Source organism: Lissotriton helveticus, chromosome 7 (assembly GCF_964261635.1).
Source record: "Lissotriton helveticus chromosome 7, aLisHel1.1, whole genome shotgun sequence".
NCBI lineage: Eukaryota > Metazoa > Chordata > Amphibia > Caudata > Salamandridae > Lissotriton > Lissotriton helveticus.
In genome coordinates this window covers 15610123-15636613 of record NC_136068.1, presented here as the reverse complement: position 1 = coordinate 15636613, position 26491 = coordinate 15610123, and the positions used below count along the sequence as shown (strand labels likewise).

General features: G+C 43.2%; 1 protein-coding gene across 1 annotated transcript in view; it reads left to right on the top strand.

Moving 5' to 3' along the window:
* The window catches only part of LOC144767916 (uncharacterized), a 61907-nt gene extending 36093 nt beyond the window's left edge, over positions 1-25814 (top strand). Inside the window, exons 3-7 of the mRNA XM_078651255.1 lie at positions 708-839; positions 919-1007; positions 1235-1429; positions 24040-24072; positions 25773-25814. Of these exons, the coding sequence (XP_078507381.1) occupies positions 708-839; positions 919-1007; positions 1235-1429; positions 24040-24072; positions 25773-25814 (491 nt within the window). The remainder of the gene's footprint in view (positions 1-707; positions 840-918; positions 1008-1234; positions 1430-24039; positions 24073-25772) is intronic.
* The last annotated feature ends 677 nt before the right edge of the window (positions 25815-26491 follow it).

Below are 26491 nucleotides of genomic sequence, written 5' to 3'. Positions count from 1 at the left end.
AGCCCAGTAATGGACAATGGACTATACACCAGTGGAAGAGAGCTAAGCCCAGTAATGGACAATGAACCATGCACCAGTGAAACAGCTCTAAGCCCAGTAATGGGCAATGGACTATGCACCAGTGGAAGAGCCGAGTAATGGAATTTCAGCGGAAGGACCTTCCGCTCTTACAACATTAGAAACACTGGGAAGTTTATTCACAATTCATTCATATTTAGGAAACTTACAATGACATAATCTAGTCTTCATGTGCAAAGCTGCATAGGGAAATATACACATGTAGAACGGGTTTGGAGGGGGCAAGTAGTATGAGTGAGCAGAAAACAACATCCATATTAATTCAAATGGACATTTTATCAAAATGTGGCGACAAAATTTACACACTGCTATATACTAAGTTAAACGAATTTCAAGTGCGTTCATGTGAGTTTATTATTACCAGATTGGACCCATTATTAAATTCATTATTCAGAAACATTTTCCATAATAATGCAAATCTTAAAACCATTTCAACAATCACATTTTGACAAATGATATATTGCTGTTGAGGAGTGATGATAACCAGCTCAGAATCTTCAATCCAAAATACTGGTGTGTTTGAAGAATCTCTTAGAGATTTTTCTCTCTATTCCTTTTTTTCTACGTTCTTCCTGCATCTGTCAAGAGCCGGACGAGCCTGACACTCACAGGTTGTCTCTCTTCTTCAGAGGTTCCTCTTCCATCAGATGCCTCCTCTTGGTGGGTCACCTTGGCGGTGGCTTCAGGGATGCTCATCGGTGCTGTCGTCGCTGTCCTTGGTGTGGTTCTCCTCTATAAGAGATGCACAAAGAAAGTGAATGGTAAGAGTCCATTCAGAGTCCCACTTCAAAGCATAAAGCAGTCAAAAAGCAGGTGTGATATCTTGTGTTCTAATTTCAGGTGCAACTCCGGGTGGCAGCCGAAGAGTCATCTATGAAACTGCAGTGAACTATGTGAACGTGGAGAACGCAAACCAAGTACAGCCTGCAGTGAGTGCATTATAATAAATCTATAAATACATATGTAGAGCCTGTAACCAAGACACCACTCACAAACTGCAAAGAGAAATACACATTATTACCTTAGACAGGTATGTAAAGAGAACAGGCATGTAACCGAGCACAGACTGAAGAGAAGGCATGCTTCCGGAGACCTGGAAGCAGGCAATCCTTATTCCTCTTTTAAAAAAATCTGATGCAGACCCTGCTGTTCTCAGCAACTACCGTCGATATCTCTGCTACCTAAACCGGCCAAAATTTTGGAAAAAATTGTGCAAGAACAACTTTCGGACTATGTTGAAAGCAATGGCCTGCTACATGACTCGCAATCCGGCTTTAGGACCGGTTATAGCACGGAGACTGCTCTTCTGGAGGTGGTGGAGACCGTGCGGGAGACTGTGGACGGGGGAGAGGTAGCCATGCTTGTGCTCCTCGACCTGTCCGCACCCTTTGACACGGTCTCCCATGCCATCCTCCTGAGCAGACTCCGAGAGATAGGAATCGGTGGCTCCCCTCTGGCCTGGATTACCTCCTTTCTTACAGACCGCACACAACAAGTCTGGTGCCGACCTTTTTGGTCTAAAGGCAGGAAACCTCTAGGCTGCGGGGTGCCCCAAGGATCTGCACTCAGCCCCCTTTTTTTTAACATTTACGTCGCACCCCTGGCAAAGGTGATCGAGTCTCTGGGGGTCAGAGTGATATCATACGCTGACGATACGCAGCTCATTGTTTCCCTTAGAGATAACTCGCTTTCTGGCTCTGAAAATTTTAAAACCTGTCTTTCCAATATTGTGGCCTGGATGATATCTAACACGTTAAAACTCAACACGGATAAGACGGAGGTGTTATTCTTTAATCAAACTGTTCCCTTGTCACCCGCCACTTGGTGGCCTATGGAACTCAACCCTCCACCGTCTCCGGTAAAAGTGGCTCGCAATCTTGGAGTCCAGTTTGATAATGAATTATCTTTTAAAACACAGATCCAGAAAGTTACCTCTGCATGTTTCGGGAAACTTCACATGATAAGAAAAATTTCCCCCTTCCTCCCCACTGAAGCATTGAAGACAGTGACACATGCCCTGATCACCTCGCATTTGGATTATGCGAATTGCCTATATGTGGGACTACCAGCGTACCTCCTCCATAGGCTGCAGATTGTGCAGAACGCCGCTGCTAGGCTGATCTGCAAAGTCCCCTATCGACACTCGATCTCCCCCCACTTAAGGAAATTACATTGGCTCCCGATTACGGCCCGTGTCAAATTCAAGGCCCTGGTCCTAGCCTTCAGGGCCCGCAACGGAAAAGGCCCAAAATACCTGAGACATAGACTAAAACCAGTCCAATCTTCCCTTAATCTCAGGTCTAACCATCTTCGCCTTCTGCTCACCCCTAGATTCCGCTTAGCAAGAAAGGGTGGCAGAGCGTTTGCAGTGGTAGTATCAAAACTCTGGAACTCCCTACCCATCAGCCTTCGGCTCATTGACATCGAGTCTTGTAGTGTAGTTCCTATTATCCCAATAGGCTCTGCGCATTGGAATAATACCTTCAATAGTATAGGCCTAGACCAGACGTTAACTAGGTCTACTACTGTCGATATTAGACTTAAAGTTTTGGGTTTGCCAGCTAGCTCAGAGTTCACTAGAAACTTTCTCGAATGTTCAGGAAGGAATTAACTTCCCTGATTAGACAAGAAGGGATTTAGTTTCTGACAACCATAGAACATGACAACTTTGCTCTCCCCTAATCAAGAGTGTATCTCGAGAGTCGTGTGAACAAAAGGCAATTTATTTTACTCAGTCAGTACGTGCATTCTTAGTCTCATCAGATTGTAGAGAAAAGGAAGAGACGGGTGTGATCAATAAAAGATGTTATTTATTGATCAGTCTCTTTTCTCGTACAAGAGAAATGGATCGATATTATTGCAATACTTGTAGTTAAGTAAAGTGCATACATTAAAAGCAGAAGTATAAAATAATACTGTAAAAACATTGATATGGTTTCTAAGCCATATGAAGGTTTAAAATGAATAAAATATATTACATACACATATACATTTGACTAAACGTACTCAACTGGTGTTTCTAGATACGCCTACCCCGTGTACCTGACCTAAGTCTAATACGTGGGCGGGAATAGAAAGTTACAGTTTAAGTTAAGTTTGTTTTTGCCAAGTGACTGACTAAAGAATTCTCTGCGAGGGGTTATTCAGTTCTGTACCTGGAAGTTAGGATGAATGAGGGATGGTATCTCTCATCTCTGGTCTCGATATTCCAGGCTGCCTGCGAGGTCTACCCGGAAACGCCGGAGCTGGATTTCTCGGCAGGAGAAATAGGCAGCTGCTCGATCTCAGCGCGTCAAGAAGGCGGGGCTGCGCCAGCGGGGTCTGCTCTGCTCTGGGCTTCGGCAAATCTGGCTGCTCCGTCCTCAACACCACCGCGTGTGTTTGCATAGGGCAATATCGGTAATATTTATACCTTTAAGGTGCCGAGATTGACGTAAGGATGGACATAGATACGTCAATAAGGATGTCATACGACCAGGTCGTTAGCACATTCTTTTGCTGAAGTTCTCGGTGAAATCAAAACAATGGCCACAGGGTTTTTCCCAGGTCTGTCATAGGTTTGATTTGTTATGAGAACTCCGTATGCCTTATCAGGGGCTGGAGGAATATCGCTTGTCTAATTAGATGGCAAGCGTTATGACCTAATCAAATAACACGTTCCTGTGCCGTAGTGTGGCTTTATCAGATAACGGTTCCTGCATCATGGGGGTTTTCTGCCTCATGGGCTGACTACTAGTTAACTTGTTAGTTTGCTAACCAGAATAGGGTCAGGAATAGGGGATCGATACAGAACCTATAGGAATACATCACACCCACTCCACGCTAACTATGGTCATATTTACTAATCTATGCATAGTACAACATGCTGTAGAGTATTGTGTATACCTTACCACCCCAAAATACATAAATGCATTTTGAAATTATCAAATATACGGAAAAATTGCAGTCATATGTATAGTATGCACTCAAGCTGTAGAATAATGCTAAAGTAATCACGCATTTGTATACATTATTGCTATTTTGTATATGAAAATTTACACATGAAATGGCTCTTAATACAGAAAAAAGGTTCGAGACCATTTCATCACAGAATAATAATAACTATGAACATGCCAGCGGGCAGCTAATGTCTATAAGCTATCTAAATTTAGAAATCTTAGTTCTCTAAGAATAGTTCTTACTTTAAGCAGAAGATAGTGTCCCGAAAAATATGCAAAAATATTTTGGGGCTGCTGAAAAATTGCTGTCCGTGAACTGGAGGGAAAATTGTTCATGTGACTTTATTATTAAAGTTGAAGGCCAAATTCAGGGAACGCCGTGTACGAGTTTGTTCAAAAGTCTCTATTTCTGCTCTGGTGAGAACATCATATCATTTAGACTCTCGAAAAAGTTGTCAACAGCTTCCTGGGAGAGTTCCACTAACTCGGAAATAGGTGTAACCATGCATTCGTGCGCATGATTGTCTCCATTGACATTCTGATTTGGATTGCTGACAGAAGGTCGTACCTGATCGATGCTGCTTTCATCTTGAACTTCACTACCCCTTAATCGTAGTGGTGAAGCTTCCACGAATGCCGTCATCAGGATTGGTAGCCTTTGAGGGCAGCACAAAGCGTGAGCCTTGATTGGACTCAACAAGGTTTCTGCATCCATTGGCGCATCCGATTGTAGCGTCAGACAGGTGTCTAACACGCATTCTTCTCCGCATAGCAGGCACCTTAATACAGGTAAAACACATCGTTGCCACATTGGTCGAAATGATAGAAACCAAGTCATGTTCAGGTCTCTAAGTCGGGATAGTCCCAGGATCTTTGATATCCGGTCCCGGTATCCAATGGCTAGGATTGTTTCTTCCCTTGTCGCAGGTGTTCTGTCTGTGACATGGTTTGCCATAACGAAATATAAGGACTAGGAATAGGATTCCTGCAATCAGTCTTAAAATGAGGGGAAGTCCGCCAAAAATCGAATGGACGAAATCTGGAAAAATACCCAGTATGGCTTTGAATGGTGTTAATGCCATCGAAAATACTGTCTTAAATACCTTTGAGACTCCACTGGTATCAGAAATATTTAAGATTTCATTCAGGATTTCTGTGAAATGTATGGGGGAATTAGTTGATAACAATGAATATATCTCTGCAGTCGTCCTTGCGACTTGGAGATCATACGTTTCTTTTGATGACGTGAGCCTTGTCGGCGTCTGAAGAAGCACTGTTTTCATTCTGCTTAAAGTATCTATTCGAAGAGAAGTAATTTTCAAGTTGGGCCATGCCCTTGCCTCCCTGTCTGGAAAGGAGCTGGGGAACAATGAGTGTCCACAGCACTTGACCTTCGCAGTCGTAGTTACGAGATAAGGAGTCCCGGGCATAAGACTACAACATCTGCGATCTACAATTAGAATGTAACTCCCATTATAGAGTCTTTGAAAGAATGGTTCAATCTCTGTTGCAGGTGCGCCTTGCTGGTGACATGAAAGGTTATTTGAGTTCCCTTCACAGGCCCCATGCAAACTACCGCTTAGTGACATTGCACAATTATTGCCACTAAGAAACACTTTCTGTCCTTTATTACTGACACATGCATGTGAATAGGGCAGGTTCCATGTTGTTTTTATGTACCCTTTTCCCAATTTTTCGTACATGCCAGCCTGTATATATTTTTGGCAGTATTGAAACCTGAAGGTTGATATTGGAATATTTATTATCCCATGTATTATCCATTCACTGACAGGTCGTTCTGACATTGTCACTGGTAATCTCTCAAGTTTCTCAATGCTCAGGATTGTATAATCAGCTCCCTTTTGGGCCATACTGATTTGTCTATCAGTAAGGTTAAAGATATAGAATAGTGACGTTGTGTTGATTAAACGCCAAGGCACATAGCCTGAACGCAGATTTTGTAACGTCCAGCCAAGCTGTACAATAGAACGCAATTGAGACTGACCGTGTTGTAGCAACAGTAAGTCTTGCGATAATATGTCGATTGCTGAAGACACAATGCTGTCCAAAGAAAAAATTCTGGAGGACAGAGTCATTAACCCATTGTCCACTACAGAAAGTGATTTTTCCAAATTAATACGGTCAATTTCCCGTATTCTCTCGGCTGTTTCAATTTGAGTAACCTTCCAGGCCTCATTGTATGCTGCATATACAGAGGCTGCTATGAAACGCTTTTGACGCTGTTTGCGTGGTCCCATAGTGAAATCACGCAAGTCAGCACCATCATTAAGTAAAGTTAGGTGTTGCTTAATTTCTGCCAGTGTGGAAGTTTGTAGCCATTGCCCACACTGTAGGTGGTTATTATCCCTGGGTGATGTCTTTGAGGATATCTAGGGTCTGGCCTGGTCATTTTGAAGGGTCAACAACAGGAAGGGACAACGAGGGGACGATATTTAAAGGGGTCCAGTGTGCGGTCCCAACAGTCTATATAACAAATAATAGCACACAGTTCCTCTGGGATTAGTGATTGCGTAGTGTAGGGCGCTGTCTTCCTCTCTACCTAGAGTGCAACAGGGAAGGGTATCCCTTGTCGGAACTAGGGATGCCTCACACAACAGGCTGGTTTAATGGCCGTTGTCATGTCACCAGCTAGTCGTATCGTGTCATCATCGGCGCCCTGCTCCAACGTCAAGCCGGCGCTGCAATGCCTGACGGGTAGCACGAGGTGCTACACTCTTGTGGAGATCTTTTGTTCCTTGCCGGTGGATGAAAGGGTGTGAGGGCCCCAGTGAGTGAAGTAGTGAGCGTGAGTGCAGTGGGTTAAAAAAGGTTGGTGTGATCTACTGCTTTGTCTTTAATCGTGTAGTTCACCACCTTAATAAAAAAGTGTGAGGGGTAATGGGACTACAGTAGTTACGAGAAGTCAGTCCCGTTCAACCCTCAATTGTGGATCGGTCGACATGTTTCATGCCCTATTGGCAATTCTTCAGGACCAAAATGGTGCTCATAAACTTAGTGAGATGCCCCGCGGCAGGCTGAGGCATCTGAAGGATACAACCTGTGTGGTTGCCGGATCCAGCCAGAGAGGGGTTCCTGCATCAGGCGGATGCCCTGTGGGGAGAGAAGTAGACTTCAACCGGTGATTCAGGGCCCCATGTTACCCAATCAGGGGGATGCTACTAGGTTACGATGCAGTAATACATAGTAATAAGGTGAGGGGAGGGGGAGAGGACACAGTTTAGGTCACTACGCATCAGGGGGTTGGTGAAATTCACTTAAAAACAATGCTGGGTAAAGGACTGCCAGCAGACATTAGGTGTCTCAACGCGCAATTGGTGATTAAAAATACATGGAAGGATCTAACGCTAGCCAGCGTTATTGCTACACTAAGAGGTGAAAATACAAAAGTACAGAGTATGGAAACCACTTACCCTCGGTGGCCGTCGTAAGTGCCCCTAGGCTGCTCCCGTGGGGTCTGCGGGAATGGGGCAGTTATCTGGAGGGTATAAGTAAGTAGTTTCAGGGGTAGACACGGGTAAATTGCCCACAGGGGGATAATGGTAGTAAGTGGGTAAGTGTGTGTGTGCCGTCTGGTGGGACAGCAGGGGCGGAGTCAGCAGCCTGGGTTAGGTCCGCGGTCCCGGTGGATCCAGGACAATCACACCACCCCGGGAGGTCGCAGCCTGGAGGGGCACCGAATGGCAACGAGCGGCGGTACTCCGCTGCTCTTAATGGCCGGTTGGTGGTGGAATAGTCGCCCCTGGCCACCAGCCGCGCCAAACCTCACGAGGAAACAATCCTGGTCGTATAGATCAGCCCTCACCCTGGCGGTAGGTAGACCCGTACGCTCAAAGCCCGGTGCCCCAACTATGCAAACGGCCTCGGAGGGGGCCGACGCCTGAGGTCCCTAAGGGGTGGGAGGAACCCGCCGGGGGCCCAACCAGGGCGTCAGGGCTCCTGTCGGTCAAGGTGTCCGCCTAACAACTAGCAATGGGTGATTAATAAACAAATGATAATAATAATAATAAACCCGTACCCAACACCTTACCTCAGCAGAGCGGGCGGGTGACCTATGCACCTAAACCCACGTACCAGCGCGAAGTGTCGCCAAAAGCAGCCGTAGCTGTTTGATCTTGGCGCTTGCTGATAAGGGTTCCGGTGAACGCCGGAGGCGTGTCTGGTCAGGGGCTCAGTGTCCGCGGCGCGCCGGCATGACGTCAGAGCGTCTAGGTGTCGGTGCCCGCCGCCATCTTGGAGAGGGGAATAGGGAGAGCGGAAGCCCGAGCAATCAGCAATGTGGCTGTCTCCACCTGATCAGGGGCCCACATGGTGCGATGTTATAGGTGCTAAAACCAGACCGTGGCTCTGGGGAGGTTGACCAGCCAGGATGGTAAGTGGATGGAGGAGATCAGAGGGAAGTCGTATGTACTGAGTAAACCGGCGGGACTGAGTGATGCCCCGTCAGTGATGGGCCGGGGAGTCCTACCGGTATTAGGAGGTCATTGATCAGAGGGGCAGTAGTCCAAGCATGTAGATGATCACCACGTCATCTAGATGATGGGTGCATGGGAGATTGGTCCCTGGGTGGATCCCGCTGGGGGTGAGGGTGGGCAACTATGGGATAAGGGGATATGATGTGCATATCAAGTGTGGTATTGCGTTAGTAATGACAGCAGCTTGGAATGTTGACAGCAATTGTGTATACCACTGGGGAGAGAGAGAGTGTGTCTATCTCGATAGAGTGTTCCACGGGACGAAATCATTCAAGCCCTCAGTATCTAAGTGTAGGCGGTGCACCCATCTTTGTTCCATCCTAAACAGAGCCTGTTGGTTTAATGAAGGATGCCATTCTAGCACGACCCATTGGATGCCCTCAGCTGCATGCTCCTTTTCATGGCAATGTGCATATAGGCGAGTTTGTGTCCTTTTGCAGCGAATGTTGCTGTTATGTTCCATCACTCTTATTTTTACTGGGCGGGTCGTCATCCCAATGTACCCCTGTGTTTTGTTCAGGAATCTGTCTTGACAGTTATTAGTATCTGTGGGCCGGATCAACCACTGTTTCCAATCTGGATGTGTTCTGTTTTGGTTTAATACATAATTTACGTCTATCTCTTCTTCTGTAGAACTATTGCTGTTCATTGTTGGTTTTGGAATAGACGGTTTATTTAAGTCTTTGATTTTGGCTAGGCCAAGACAGGTAGTTTGTTGAACAGTGTCATTTAAAAATATAATTTGTTCTGGGATCATGCAGGCTCTAAACAAAGATTCTATACCCTGTACTTGCCATTCTTTTGTGCCCCAAACACTTTTCAATTCAACATTTTTGTCCCAATAATCAAAACCAAAAGTATTCATTTGTTCAAAGAATGAGTCTGAATATATCAATTTTGTGTTGGTTATCATGGTCTTTGTCCCTGTCTTATTTGACAATTTGAAATAAAATGTTTCAGCATTACTTATGTTAAAACCTGAAAAGTATGAATATTTGTCGTAAACGGGTCTTGAGCTTCCTTTTGGAGGTGTTGCACAATGTTCCCATTGATTATAATTTAAAACATTTCTAGGTTGTGCAGATCTATGTAGAAAATGGTTACCATAGTGGTTATAACAGTACATACTATCATAATTTGTAGAACCCTGCAAATAATCATGTTTGGTAAATTTAGCAGACATTACTAAGTCAGACATCATATTATTAATGCTTTCGAAGTCCCAATCATCAGCAAATGAGCTTGGTTTTACAAAGTCACTCAATGAGATCTTAATTTGGTGTGGATATTTCAGGATTTCAACTGGACCATGGATTTCGTAGTCTGTGTTGTCCCATGCTACCCCACCCGGTATAGGATTGGCTGTGAAGTTGACTGAAGAAAGTTCTCTTTTCTCGACGTGTGAAGATGTGTGTGGTTTGAGGATCAAGTTGATTTTCTGACTTGCTGTGTCCATTTTAGCATATTTTCCCTCAATGAAGCGTCCCAATGTTAGTATCATGATGAGCCAAAGTATGAGGATAAATGCACCAAAACCCACCCAAAATTCGATCCATGGAGAAATCAGATATGTTTCTTTCAGTTGTTTCAAAAGTTCTTTAGCTTTATCTTTAAAGGTTTTTGATGATGGCTGTGTCTTTGATTCCGTGAAGCCTTCAGAGGAATCATCGAAGTTTATGAAGTAGCCGGATGTAGTTCTGTCAATAGTTCCAATTGCTTCAGGATTAATGTTTCTTGCATTGTCATTTGGTACTTCATTGTAGATTGGTGTGTCTCTGCTAAATGTTTTTATTTGGGTTTTCAGAGGTCTGAGTTCTATTGCATTGTTGCATAGTCCTTGTTGTTCTTCTGTAGGCGTTTCAAAAGTGATTAACCTCTTTGTTAGAACCTCTGTACTGGTAGCAAACCTTGGTGTTCTGCTACTTATTGGGAGTCCACTTGGCCTACTATTTGTTATCGGCCACATGATTGTGGTTTTACCAGGTCGATGGATACAACTCGGTTCTCCTTTTTACCAGCAAGTGGCGGTAGTACAACTGATCTTGTCCCGTTGACAGACAAGAAAGGAACTGCTTTTCTGGAAGAAGGCCCAAATTCCTTCTTTCCCGCGATCTTTTCTCTGACTAGATCCCCGACTTTTGGAATCCAGACAGGTCTTGCTGGGACAGGTGGTGGTTCTTCAGTGGTTTTTGGCTGTTGTTTCAACTTTATGTTGCTCAGGTCTTTTCTTGTTTCATTTAAGTCCTGCAAAATAGCCAAACGGTCTTTGATATCAAAGCTTTTTTCCTTCACCACTGAAGTTTGACTGTCAAGGTCAGAGATCAACATCCTAGTTCCAAATAATAATTCGTACGGACTGAATCCCATCAGAGAATTTCTTGGCAAGTTATTTAGACTATGTTGGACACTTTTTAGATGTTTGACCCACCCAGCTCCCGAACCTAATATCCTTTCCGTTATAGATTGCTTTATGCCTTGGTTTTTTCTTTACACCATCCCGTATCCCTCAGGAAGGAAGTGAGAAGATTCCCGCTGTGCTATGCTCATTTGGTCATGTTTCCCATCAGGCTGGAAGGCTAGAGTGAAAACAAAGATCAAACGTAGCATGCTCTTAGCGTATATGCCATTTAGACTCGCAAATCTTTGTATAACAGTCCAGACGTCAGCCGAGTGCTGGTGATCTACATTATAAGTGGAAACTAGCCTGTATATGTTAATCGCAAGCCTTGCTTTTTACTCTTGATTTTTTCTGGAGTGAAACGACGAGGTATTACACTGTTTCTCTCCCCACTGCGATTTCTGTTGCAGTTTGGGCAATTTTTTACAAATATGGTGTGATGCAGGCTCATGCCTGGCCACCAGTACCGTGATTGTAATTCTTCCAGAGAATCTTTTAGTTTGAGGTGTCTGAGACCCTTGCCCATATGTGCGTCTGCGATTAACAAGTTTCTCCTGTCCATGTTTGGAATCACTCTATCCCCCACTTCAGGGAATCGAGCAAAAGGGACGGAGTTTGCATCGATTATGTATGTATAATTGAGTGGATAGTTGATCAGTAGCACTGAGCAGTCGCCTTTTAATGACGTTTTCACCGCAAGCACTGTTTCACCGTCAATGTATTTTAATGTACGCTTTTTTCGAACTACGGGAGCCGATTTAGTTGCTACCGCTGTGGCTGTTTCAGCCAATGAATTCCCTGCAACGTGAACGCCATCACGCTGATGACTCAGTGAGTGTGTCACGTGAGTCTTTGGTAGTTCTTTTTGTAAAAGAGCTATTTGTTCCCAGAGCAGTTTCTGCTTTATTGTTGCATCTGTGTCATCTTTGTAACCGTTTTGAATCCATGTCTGCAAATCGTTGTTATATGATTTGACGCAGTAATATGAATCTGACACTATAAGTGTCGGGAATTCGCGATCCGCATTATCTAGCGCCATTTTCAATGCTATTATTTCAGTCTGTTGTTCTGAATTAGTTTCTACTGAGTGTGTTTTTGTTAATAGAGGTCTTAGTTTACCTCCGCGCCACACTTCTTTTGTAATCTCACATGTGGGGTTGTATGCTTGTTCTCCCCAAACGGAGGGTTGAGCATGTCCGTCTGTATAGATTACACAAGCGTATTGTCGTAAGGGCAGAATGTCGATTGGCAGAGGGAATGTTCTTTCATATTCTAGATTTTGTAATTCCTCTAGTTCTGGATCAAAGTAGTAGTACACTTTGTCCGTCGTGATTGAATTCACCCATTGTATCCATTCCGGATTCAATGTTGTTGTTGGTAAATTACATGGTGTTGTTAATGCCTCAAAGGCTGATTCAGCTGTTCTGACTGTGATGTGTCTACCGTCCGCTTGATCTTTTTCTCTAGCTATCGCGGTTTGAACTGCATGAACAATTTTTTCTTTAATGCTGAATTTCTGTTCAGCTTCTGTGTACAAGTGTGATTTGAATGCAATTGGTACCTTTTCTCCCTCATTAGAGGTCAGGTATGTGAATCCGCATCTCCCTGGGATGACTCGAATCACAAGATTGCGTGTGTTATCACGTGTTTCTAATTTTGTTTTAATTAGCATGTCTGTTTGTAAGGATCTCAAAATTTCTGTGTGTATTTGAGTCCAATTGGTTCTTTTAAAATCAGGTTTTATTAGATCATAAAGGGGTTTGACCCTTTCTGCGTAATTTGCAATGTATGTTCTTCCGAAATTTAGGAAGCCTAGAATTGACTGTAGGTTTTTTAGTGTTCTAGGTGCTTGGAGTACGGCACATTTTTCTAGAAAATTGTCAGCCAGGCTTTTGCCTTCACTTGATAATTCGTATCCTAGGAACAGGACTGTCAGATGGGCAATTCTGGATTTTTTAAAGTTGAATTTGTAACCCTCTGCTGCGAACCCAAGTATTATGGTGTTCACTCTCTTCAAGTGAGTCTCCAAGTCATCATCTGTTAAGTATATGTCGTCGACATACGATAATGCTTCGTCGTCATATATTTGTAGTAATTCTGTTACTCTCGCTGAGAATACTCCCGGGCTGTTCTTGTACCCCTGGGCTAACCGACAGAATTGCTTTTGAGTGCCATTTATTGAGAATGCAGACAAATATCTGCTCTCTGGTGCTATGTTTTGACAAAAGAATCCATTAGAGATGTCTAATGTTGTTTTGTATTTTTTGCGCACTATGTTATTCATTAGTGCAGCACTGTGCGAATTTTGCACTGCAAAAGTTTTGCAACATGAGTTAAGGTGTCGGTAATCCAAAACTAGACGATATGAATTGTCTGGTTTGGAGACCGGAAACAAAGGGTTGTTCATTTGTGAGGTGCAAGTTTCAATCACCCCCTGGTATTCTAGCTGATCTAGAATTTCTTTTACCTGTTTTTTAGCTTCTTGCTTAATTGGGTACTGCCTTTGTGCAGTAGGTTGTGATTTTAACTGAATTTTGTGAGGAGGAGAGTCCTCATCCCATCCTACGTGATTTTTATATAAAGCAGGAGCTAGAGCTACTGCCCACTTTCTAGCAAGTGTATATTTTTTATGAATTGGGATGTGATTTGAGAAGGCAGGCATAATTACTTCTTCGCCATGAGGGCACTCCCTGACAAACTCTGGTGGCCAGTCTTTTTCAGCTAGAAGGATGTCATAGCCCTTGGAGAGATTATCCCAAAATAGTCCCCTTATTTTTCTAGTCTTATCCCCCTCTATACGTAATGTTATTTCGTATATTTTGTGAGGTTTGCTAACTCTGGTGTCTGCAGTTTCCACTTGAAGATATTCATTCGTGTCCACTGTCTCCAGATGATTCATAAGGACTTTGCGAGCTATGCTCACTTCTGCTGCGCTGTCTAGCATTGTCTGAGCCCATTCTCCGTTTTTCAGTTGTGTCCTCAGTATTCTTGGCATTGTTAACTACCTTGATACTGGCAACCTTCTTTTTTGGAAATTGTAATTTCTTTTTTTAGCTGAGCAGGTTCCTTGTCTTTGGACTTGGCGTGCTCTTCTCTTTGTTCTGATCGTCCTCTTCTTTCCGATTTCTGCGAGGAAGTCTGAAAAGATTGAGAGGGACGTGTATCAATGTCTTGATATCTATCAGGCTTTTTTATATTATGCCTATTTCTAAGGTTATATCTTTTCCCAGAGGGGTCACTCTGGGGTGACCTGTGTCTTTGGTTCGGAGATTTTTCTCTTCGCCTAGGAGACCTTCCTCTGGACTGGAATTTCTTTTCTTTAGGATTGGATTGTTTGTTTCCATCCCAGCTCTTTTTCTGTGATGTTGAATTATTATTAAAAAATATTTTTTCAGGACTTTCAATCAGTTGTGGTTTTACTGGTATTCCACCTAAACTATCTCTACCTAGTTCCTCATAGGATTTTTCTATGATTCTGGCAATTTCAGCTGGTTGGTCTGCTATATCTGTCTCCTTTAACCTCTGGCGGATCGCCACGTTTGCTGCTTCACCTTTTATGTTGGCTAATAATATAGCCGAGACCTGCTTGAAGTCTTTTAGTAATTTCATACCAAGAGTTAAAGCGGGTTCTGGACCGTATTCGTCTTGAATTTGTTTTAGCACATCTGGTATTACCGAAATGGATGGAACACCGTGCGTTTTTGTGTAGATGGAAGCAAAGACTGTACCCCAAGTGTCACAGTCCTCAATGTGTGGTGCGATTCCCATTGGAAGACAGATAGTAAGAATCCTGTGTTTTTCTAGTGGGGTGGTGTCAGGAAACACCGCCTCTATTTGGGTAATTTTCTGTGCCAACCAGAATGGTATTTGTTCCCGTTTAGCCGGTACTTTACCTAGGCAGGACTGTATGTTCTGTGGGGTAATTTTATTTGTGTTCCCCTGGTGAGGGTCAGCTGTGGATTTTTAATCGCTGGCTGAATTGTTGAAGTCCGCATCACATATTGGACTAATTGTCTATGTATTTTTACTAATTGTTTTAGCTGTGTTAACAGCTCTGCTGCAGACATCCCATTGATGTCTGGATGTGGTGTGTATCCGGCTAGGACCGGCCACGTTGCTCCTGGTCTACCTAAAGGACCGAGCCTGGTGATGTGATTATTATGTTTTAGGGCGCCATTAAATAAGAGCAAATGCTCTTGAAATTTGAGTGGTACTTCCACCTCCTCGAAAGGAGTGTACTCTCCAGGAGGTTCCTCTATTTTGTAATAGTGGAAGTACTTTGTTACAGCATTTGCTGCTGGAAAATGTATCCATGAATAGTATACCTCTGTCTGCCGATATTCGTGTGCCTCAATTACGAATATGACTGTGCCACCTCTAGGTGTCAGTCCATTTTCTATAAGTTTTAAGGTTATAGATTTTCTTTTAATGACCGGGATGAGTATTATATCCGGGTCTGTGTCTTGTATAGCAGTATCAGCTGCTGCTATTTCAGCTGCTAATCTAACTGTCTCTCTTTCATCATCACTGTCTGCCATTTTACCGACAGGATGGTTATTTCTTTTGTTTGCAGATCAGGTTTCTTATGGAAACAAAGATTTAGATGCACAATAATTTGGAACGGTGTATCCTTCAACGTTGACTAAACCAAGTACCATACATAGGAGTTTCCTCCTGCGAGGTTTGGCGGATATTACCTTTTACCCACTCCAGACGTCTTTGGAGTATTATGGGGAAAAGGGGTCTGAGTGAGAAAGCACGACTGAGTTACTCTAAATGTCTTACGTTAGTTTTATCGCCCTTCCAAACGCGTTGGGCGCCATGTAGTGTAGTTCCTATTATCCCAATAGGCTCTGCGCATTGGAATAATACCTTCAATAGTATAGGCCTAGACCAGACGTTAACTAGGTCTACTACTGTCGATATTAGACTTAAAGTTTTGGGTTTGCCAGCTAGCTCAGAGTTCACTAGAAACTTTCTCGAATGTTCAGGAAGGAATTAACTTCCCTGATTAGACAAGAAGGGATTTAGTTTCTGACAACCATAGAACATGACAACTTTGCTCTCCCCTAATCAAGAGTGTATCTCGAGAGTCGTGTGAACAAAAGGCAATTTATTTTACTCAGTCAGTACGTGCATTCTTAGTCTCATCAGATTGTAGAGAAAAGGAAGAGACGGCGTGTTCAATAAAAGATGTTATTTATTGATCAGTCTCTTTTCTCGTACAAGAGAAATGGATCGATATTATTGCAATACTTGTAGTTAAGTAAAGTGCATACATTAAAAGCAGAAGTATAAAATAATACTGTAAAAACATTGATATGGTTTCTAAGCCATATGAAGGTTTAAAATGAATAAAATATATTACATACACATATACATTTGACTAAACGTACTCAACTGGTGTTTCTAGATACGCCTACCCCGTGTACCTGACCTAAGTCTAATACGTGGGCGGGAATAGAAAGTTACAGTTTAAGTTAAGTTTGTTTTTGCCAAGTGACTGACTAAAGAATTCTCTGCGAGGGGTTATTCAGTTCTGTACCTGGAAGTTAGGATGAATGAGGGATGGTATCTCTCGTCTCTGGTCTCGATATTCCAGGCTGCCTGCGAGGTCTACCCGGAAACGCCGGAGCTGGATTTCTCGGCAGGAGAAATAGGCAGCTGCTCGATCTCAGCGCGTCAAGAAGGCAGGGCTGCGCCAGCGGGGTCTGCTCTGCTCTGGGCTTCGGCAAGTCTGACTGCTCCGTCCTCGTCACCACCGCGTGTGTTTGCATAGGGCAATATCGGTAATATTTATACCTTTAAGGTGCCGAGATTGACGTAAGGATGGACATAGATACGTCAATAAGGATGTCATACGACCAGGTCGTTAGCACATTCTTTTGCTGAAGTTCTCGGTGAAATCAAAACAATGGCCGCAGGGTTTTTCCCAGGTCTGTCATAGGTTTGATTTGTTATGAGAACTCCGTATGCCTTATCAGGGGCTGGGGAATATCGCTTGTCTAATTAGATGGCAAGCGTTATGACCTAATCAGATAACACGTTCCTGTGCCGTAGTGTGGCTTTATCAGATAACGGTTCCTGCATCATGGGGGTTTTCTGCCTCATGGGCTGACTACTAGTTAACTTGTTAGTTTGCTAACCAGAATAGGGTCAGGAATAGGGGGATCGATACAGAACCTATAGGAATACATCACAGTCTCAATTTAGGGGCAAACTGAAAACTTTTTTATTTTCGGGTCAATAAATTCCTCCCCCCCTTGATCTGCATTCCTCAGCGCCGGGACACCCCCGTTGGGGGTAGCTGTGCGCTTAATGAATGTCTTAAATAATAATAATAATAATAATAAATCTATAAATACATGTGTACATCCTGAAACAAAGAGACCACTCACAAAGCTCAAAGAGTAACACATATTCTTACCATAAAGATGTATGTACATGTAACAGACATGTAGCCAAGCACAGGCTGCAGCAGTGGGAGAAAAAAAGTAGGGGAAATGTGGGCGGAGAATCAGAGGGCGGGAATAACCTGTGGATGGGGTTAGTGGGTGCAGTCAGAGGTATAGCAGAAACAACAAAATATCCCAATTTTTAATATTTGTTTCCCATTTCACTAACCGGTTACAGCTTATTACATTATTTAATGTAACCAATGGAAACACATGTTATCGACATTAAAATACATTCACAAAGATGAATACGTTTCCAATCACAGAATATCCCAAATATCCTTAAAAGTGGAATCGTGAGCCATTTGTCTCTCAGCCATGGCTTCTCTGTCATCAGCACTTCTCCTTTTTTCCACAAGAGCAGTTCAAGCATACATAGCAAAATATTCCAGTTCGCAACTTTTTTCTACATAATTATGGCTCTGCCATATTTGCCACATAATACATCATCTGCAGCATAATTTGCCGGTTTTAACTAATAAATTGATCAAGGCTGCAACGGATCAAAATTTACTAAAAAATGTGACTTGTGCTGCTGTGAAGTGGAGGGCCCTTTGCAAAGTTGACTGTTTACCTTTCTCACCGTTACAGTTGTATGTGCCACTGATACTAATAACGAAAAATCTTTGCAGAGACTGTTAGCATGTGTAAAAATGTAAAAATAATAAAGTATCAGAAAATTTACAGCACCACAAATACCAGTGTAGGGTGTCAGAGCACTTTACATCACACATACTAGACAGAGACAATCAATCATACGTGTGTAAATCACTGTGAATGAAATGTTACATAAGACAAAGGTCTACAAAGTGTAGGAGTGACATGACAACCATACTAGTAGGCAGCATAGTGTAATAGTGATTGGTCTGGAGAAACACGAAATCAGAATTTAAAATGTAATACCATGGTTGGGGGATCTTTTTAATAATCAGAATTGATGTTTACCCGAATGAATCCTTTTTTGCAACATTAGGATAATCAAAGACTGGGGAAAAAAACATAACGCTCTAATTTATACCTTGCAGTTTGCCTGCAGCTCTTACATGACAGTTTACAGCTCAATGTTCTAAGTTAGGATTTTAACTTATTAACTGCAAGTAACAATAGGGTCTCTCTGACAAAAGCAGTAACCCACTGACCCATTTACATTGTGTGCACTTTGTGATCTGCATGGTACAGCTTCTTAGCAGCAGGCACATTAACCCTCTGCGCTTCCTTTCCGCGAGACAAAACTTCCACAAGGCAAAGCACCATGGGGCATATTATCAAGACAGGCAATAAGATTATCGCCGCTTTAGTAGCGATAATGGGCTTGATAATATGCTCTATGGAGTTCCAATTGAAGCCCATGCTAGATGTGACGGACAGCTAACATGGGCTTCAATTGGAATTGATAATATGCCCCCATCTCTCTCTACTAAGAACATTAATCACTGGAGTTATCATGACATTTGTATTGTTCCTGAAAATTGTTGGAGGTCAGGAAGGAGGCAGCAAGTGCTCTTAAAACCATATTATACTTACAAACATGACGTCATCACCTGAAGTTAGGCCTACCTGTAAGACTGGAGGTGAACGTCATGGATTGTGGTGGACAGGCCTTCAAGGTTAACCCGCACTTGCCACCACTAGGGGCACCTGCTGTTGCTAAGACACCAGGGCTTCTAAAGTCTTGCGGGCCTTCTAACGTCTGGCATGGGAATGTGCTCCCTCAGGGGAGTGGTCTGGTGGACTGGCCTTGAAGGCTGAACCTGGTTCACTAGTTCCAAATTCAGCAGCTCTGACCATAGTGCCACATCCTCTCCCTCAATGAACACCATACTGCCCCATTGAGGGAAACTTGCACTGCCCTGACCCGCTATAAACACCTAGATGTGACTCAATTCAAATTATGCACTAGACAAGAGCAATATGCTGCCTAAAAAATATTAACAACATCCTAGAAAAAGCAAACACTGATAGGGAAAGCAAGATTCAGTAAAGCATGTGAATGTAAGCGGGAACAACACGGTTACCTTTTCCTTTTTACACTAATTATTCAGAACTTAGTGAGTGCTTTTGCTTCAAAGGTTAAGGCCATGACTACAGGGCCCAGAAGGGACCGCTTCAATGCACATTGCTTATATTCTTACAAAAGGAAAGCAGTATGGTTTAAAAAGACCACGTCCGTGAATACAGAGCCGCAGTATGCATTTTGTTTTCCAATTCATCCAACAAGCAGGTATTTCAGTTCCTCCAGGAATATTACACTTTCCCACCCAGGAAAAACATTGCTGTTCAAAGAAAGAGGAGACAACAAAAGTAGCGCTTCACTGGCAAACACTGTAAAGTGGCGCTAATGTGTTTCGGTGTGAATACATCAATCTGGCCGCCTTGCAACCACTCTGTCTGCTTTAGTTTGTTAGTTATTTTTCATATTTTGAATGTATTATTTCTCTCCACCCCGAGGCTGCACTTAGAAATTAAAAAATGTCTGAAAATGACGACATTTCCAGCAAGTGTTTCTCTTTTTTGGATCCATTTCACATTTGGAGCAAATAAACGAAAGGAGGAAAGAAAAGGTACTGCCTGTTTCTTGAGGTCTCAGTTTTTACTACATGCGGAGGAGCGGGACAGAAAGAGAGGGAGGGGGGGACAAAGAGGGGGGATGGGGCCGCTGCCAGCAGTGCAGTTGTGCCCCCCCCAGTCTGACTCAGACTCACGGAGTCAGTCACGGCCCAAAATCGGACGAACTCAGAGGGGGCTGGTTTTGCTGGGGCAGCCCCAGCACAACCGCCCCCCCCCCTGAAAAAAAACAGCCTCTACACCATCCAGCCTACCGGGTGATTGCCCGGTGCCCAGAATCACCAGTCCATCCATGGTGGCGCCTAACTACATCAAAGACCGTTTGAAGCTTTACGTGCCTAGACGATGCCTCCGTTCATCTGAGTCAAGCCTGTTAGCCTGCCCGCGCTTTAAAAGAGCCACCTTGGAGTACGGGCCTTCTCAGTTGTGATTCCCCAGCTCTCGAACAAGCTACTGGACAGTGTGCATGTGGTAGCCACCTTACTCCTGTTCAGGAGGAAACTGAAGACCATCTTGTTCACTGAGGCATTTGGATAAGCTCACCCAAATCTTGCGGAGCGCAGCAGGAATAAGGGATTCCCGGGTTCTTGGTCTATGCTGCAAGCGCTTAGAGACCTTTTGGTGATTTGGCGCTCTACAAATATAAATTAACATAACATAACAAGGATTTTCTGAATTCTCTGTGGTGTAGAGCATTAAAATTTGCTTGGGCTGGTAGCACAATTAGGGGGAGGTGCACAAAAGTCGAGCTACTCACAAGCCTGATCAAGTGGACTAGAAAAATATGAATCATTTTGATTTTATCTTCAAAATGGTTCGCTAAGGAGTCACTAAGTGTTTGTGAAATTGTGAAGCATTTATTTCTTGGGAGCATGCTTCAAAATGTATAAAAGTATTAAGGACATTAAAAAGGGCTTTGGAAGAGTGTTTGGCCTTTGCAATTTGGTTTGATATAAGAAATGTACATGCTATCTTGAAGCTGAGATGGTATAGGTTTAAGGATACTTTATAAGCCATCGTCTTTCTAACCTCTCACAGGAGGCTTTCTCTTGTAATTCTTCGAGTACCAAGGTGCCTGGGGTGTATGCATCCGATTGTGGTAAGGTTTGAGAGGGGCTATTTTATTAAATTCCGACTCCAGAGCTCTCTCGTAGTCAGAAAGTGCTTGATCTATATCGAAGTCATTTGGCGGGACACTAAACTTCAGCACCTTAGCCACAGAATATGGGGTGGTTTTCCACCACTGTCTGGACATATTTTTATTACATGTATTTGTTTTTCCTGTCACAATATACTTAGGAATCTGAAAACAGATGAGTGACTGCTCTGTCCAGAGTAAAGTGTGGTGTTTTGATGTCATGTCTTGAATCAACAACACTGCGTGTTCAAGATTCCAGAGATGACTGTTTAGACCCAGTGTCTCCGGGCAGTATGGTAGTCTGCGCAAGCTCCTTCTGCGCAAGCTCCGTTTATGTCATGTGACGTAGGAACGTCAAAACGTCCAGCGGCCATATTTTGGGAACAAGATTAAGGCCTTTGTGTACGCGTGACATCAGAACGTGTCACACAAGCGTCAAAACGTGCGGCGGCCATATAAACTGAATTATTTCACTCACCACTCGTGTGCATCTTCTTTAATACCATATAAAGATTTGGGTGGTTTGCAAATTAATGGTGAGAAGTTAGTAAAAATGAAGTCCAGAGTATGAGTTGCGACATGAGTTGCTCTGTTAACTTGTTGGAACAGACCAAGTGTGGCTAGTTTGGAAAATAGTTGACAAGTCTCAGAGGAATCTTACCCATGGTAACTGAAGTCTCCCAGCAAGAGGAACTGTTGTGTGCAAGCACATCGGACACAGTATATTCCAGTAGGGTTTGACTGAACACTTTTTTTGGTCCAGTCGGACGGTATACTAAAGCGCCTTTCCAGCTTACCTTGGGAGAGAGTTGAGCTTGAATATGCATACTTCTGCCCAATCTCCCATGGCAGCATCAATGATAACTAACCCTGGGAAAAGCACTACGTTACGCTCGTGTAGTTTGCGAAGTTTGCGCAACTTCGCACTACGCGAGCTGCACGTAGCACAGTGCGAACACGCGTAGCGCAGCGTAGCGTAGTGCAGCGGTAATTTTTTGCTTGTTCGCGTTCCTCAACGTCATGTTCGCGAACGTGAGCAAGCAAAATGACATCCTGGCGAGACTCGCGATGAGAAACTACCAGTCCGGGTTGAGAAAGCTGCCGCTCGAGTAAAAATCTACTCGAGCGGCAGAAAACTACAGCTCGCACTGTGCAAGATGCCGTTTTCAATGATTGCACAGTGCGGGATGCTTGTCCGCACTGTGCAATCATTGATAACGCATCTTGCACAGTGCGAATATGCTACTACGCAGCTCGCGTAGTGCTACGTGAAGTTCGCGTAGTGCGTAGCGCTACTTCGCGAACCACACCCAGGGTTAATGATAACTCCTGATGTTTACAGGAAACAAGGTATTAGTAGTAGTAGGTTAGCACTGTTATGCTTTCTTAACCTTGGCAAGTGTTTGTAGAGTTTTTGAATTTTGTTCAATTTGATGTTATGTCTGTGGTTGCATATAGTTAGTATTTGTTAAACATCCACTTTATGGATTGTGTTTGCTAATTTGAAAGTATAATGAGCTTCTCCCTGTTAAAGATATTTGTAGAGTGCTTTCTCCATAGACAGGTCTTCCAATGGCTCTAACATTTTGTTGAGTTAGTTGAGTTCATCGAGTTGGATGGCTGGTGGTTCAGTGTTTGTCTGCAAGAGTAGTTTAACAGGAAAGTACAATTTTGTGATACAATGTTGTGCATTTGACTGTGTGACATGTCTCTATGAATTGTATTTGGATGGTTCTAAGATGTATGTTGACCTGGTCTGGGGGCGTCGCTGTTGAGTTGAAGCATCTTGAAAGGATAAGGTTCAGTTGGGGTCTGTCAATAATGTTCAGATTTAGAAAGGGAACTATAATCATTGCAGGAAAGATGATCCATAATGAATATTGTTCAGTGGGAGATGCCGTTCGGTGTCCAGAGTTAGGCGATGTGTGTATGTCTAGTTCATACTGCATTGGCGGTTTTGTGGTGTTTGGTATTTGTGTTGTAGAACATGATGAGCTGCACTACATGGCAGACCTAAGGTACCTTGGCGGCTGTAGAGGAAGGTAGGATGAGGAGTACAAAGTGATTAGACCAAGAAAGGAGAGTGTTCACACACTCGTGAACGAGGAAGTGTGCGTCATATAAGCGAGGACGTGCGTGTGATGAAGGAATATGGAGTTGTCTGGAGATTAAAATTGGAAGATATTCTAGTAGTGTGATACTAGCCCCAAAGAATAGGACACAAGACATCTTCTACACGTTTCCAGTATATTCCCTCACCTTCTAGTGTTAATTCAATTTTAGCATTTAGATTTACTAGAACGCTGTTTCCTTTATGAATTGGGAAGTCTGGGTTTTGGTTATTGTGTCTTTAATCTGTTAACACATTAATTTCACCTGCTGATAAAAATGCAACTTGGATATTTTTGAGTCAACAGTATCCTTGGTTGTGCAGGAATCCCCTCACACATGCAGGGTGAGTCTGGACTCAGTGACGGAACCAAAATGAGATGTTTTTGGGTCTTTAACTAAGACCAGGATGAGGTTCTACTCTGTGCTCAACTCTCGTGCCCGCCAGGTGACCAGAGGTGAGGTATGGCTGTTCTCCCTCTATATCTAGTCACCTGGTGACCAGGGGTGTTGTATGGCTACTCTCCCTCTATATCTAGTCACCTGGTGACCAGGGGTGTTGTATGGCTACTCTCCCTCTATATCCAGTCACCTGGTGACCAGGGGTGTTGTATGGCTGCTCTCCCTCTATATCTAGTCACCTGGTGACCAGAGGTGGGGTGAGGCTGCTCTCCCTCTATATATAGTGACCAGGTGACCAGGGGTGGGGTATGGCTGCTCTCTCTTCATCTAGTCACCTGGTGACGAGGGGTGGGGTATGGCTCCTCTCCCTTTATATCTAGTCACCTGGTGACCGGGGGTGGGGTATGGCTGCTCTTGCTTCATCTAGTCACCTGGTGACCCATTCTCATTGTTTTTTCCACAGGCGCAGTCCCCTGATGCAGACCGCACTTACATGGTAAGACAAATCTAAAGCATCTCTTAGCACAGAATGGTGTCCACTTAGATTGCTTACATAAATGTTATTTTTTGACACCTCCTAAATTAGGTCACCTCTGTAAATGTAACGCAATCCAGTGGGAGGCTAATAAGGCCTGGGTTTTCGATTAATCTGTCATGGATATCTAAGCTGACAAAACAGAATCTTATGAACAGATATGCTGGGATAGTCTCCTTATAGATTGTATAATAGGGAAGATGAGTCCCATGTGCTATTTACATGCCCCGCTTACTTACATGCGAGGAAAAAATGGTTAAAACCCATATGCCAACTCCTGGGCCTTCGCCACATTAAAGATGGCAAAAGAGTGTTTAAAGGAGACACTGCACACCTAATAGTATTCAGTTTGAGCCGCTTCCTCCTATCAGCAGCGATAGTCAGGAAGAGAAAAGGCCATAAAATGTAAACTGAGAGTTGGCATGATTGTAGTCTAGCAGCTGAAATGTATTCTGATTTGTGCCCTATTGTATCTGAACTAATTGTACATATGTAATCTTTATTGGAACATGTGTGCAATATGTAATTATAAATGTAACTGAACTGATATTATTACTACCAAGTGGTGCATGTAATTGAATTTGATCTAGACTTATACTGCAACTCAAACTAGAATAATGACAATAGGAATTGGCCTGATCTTAGTGTTTCCTGGTGCCTTGTTTTTATTGTCCTATAGTATTATTTTAAATTTAATGAATTGCTATTTATTAAGTGTTCCTTGAATATGTGTGTTAATTTAACTGAGAAGGACCTTGTTGCTAGTTCTCTTTAATCCCAACCCAGTACTGTGTAGATATATATATTGTATTGTAATGTTTTAAAATGTATTGTATTGCATTCTTTTAAGGTTGTTTAACCGAAATAAAGAATAATGAAATGAAATAGTTTTAGCACATGTCATTTTGTGGTTGTAAAGATGTACTTGTGGCTACAATGTATTTTCATTAACTCTCCAAAGGCCTTTTGGTGCTGTGGGAATAAAAAGAGGGACTGTTAATAGGAAGAGCTAAATATTACCAGCCCTGAATTAGGATCTTTGGAAACTAATAAATAAATGGCAAGTGTGCGCTCAGAGGTGAGATGTTCCACAAAATGACAACCTTCCCTGAGAAGCATCCGGTCTTACAGTTGGATCTCTGCTGTGGAGAAGTAGAGTGTTGACTGTACACTTAGAGGTGTTGTATTGTATGAGACAGCCTTCACTGAGAGGCATCTTACCCTACCGTCGGATCCCTTCTGTAAGGGGGTAGAGAGTGGACTGAACCAGCTGTACATTTAGAGGTGAGGTGTTCCACAAGGTTGCACCTTCACTGAGAAGTATCCCCCCTCAAAGTTGGATCGCCTCTATAGGGTAGTTGGATCACTTGTTCCTGATTGTGATAGAAGCCCATGATCAAGGGCCCGAGGATAATCCAGTCCACAGTTCATCCACTTATTGAATTCACACCTATTCAGTGACATGTGATATACAAGGTTTCTTTCATTGTCTGCAAGAATACAATACCATAATATATAAGAGAAATGATATAACAAATACAAAGGAGGAAACCAACAAAATAAATTCCACAGAACAAAAGTCAGAGTAAGACTGCTCATCTCATTACAATCCAGCAACATATCTTCTGAAGGTATCCTAATGCTGCTTCTTTTGCTTGCAGGCATTAAAGCATGGAGATCAGGCAACATATGGCCACCTTTAACGGTAAGCAATGGGAAACACCACATTCTTCTCCTCACTGCAATATCTGTACTATCTTCAGCCACATAGAAAAGCCATAAAAAGGCCCAGCATCACAAGAATGGAAAGAATGACTGAGGCGATGGACCACTCTGGGGGAGTGGGGGGTAGATATATTACTGTTAGCACCGCACAACAGAGCAGCTAAAGTATGAATTTAAAATGGCCTGCTACTGCTGTCCTCCTCTGCACCGACGCTCTTATAGTCTGCCTAGTGAACTGCGCAACCTTTGCACTATAGTGTGCAGATGTGTGCATGCTCTTTTGCAAAAGATGTGTACTGGAAGCCTACCCTTCCAGTAAAACATTTTACTTCAGTGGCTGTAACTGAGGGGGAAGCATGTGGCAGAGAAGCAACAGCCTCCAACAATAAGGACACTTCAACCTGCTTCCTAATGTATCCACTGAGGGGCAGAGTAAGGATGTACAAAGACTATAAGTTAAAGGTTCAACCTCAGTGGATCAGCACAGAGTAAGGCCCAGCACCAGTCTCACACTGAGGACAGATCTCCCTGATGGTTACCCCGGTGGGCAGTGTGTGTATGAGAATAATAAAATGAGGGCACTTGTGGCTTTCACTAGTAGACTGTAGTCTGGCTAGCAAGTTCACAACACTTTTTACAGAGGTCTGTGATTTAT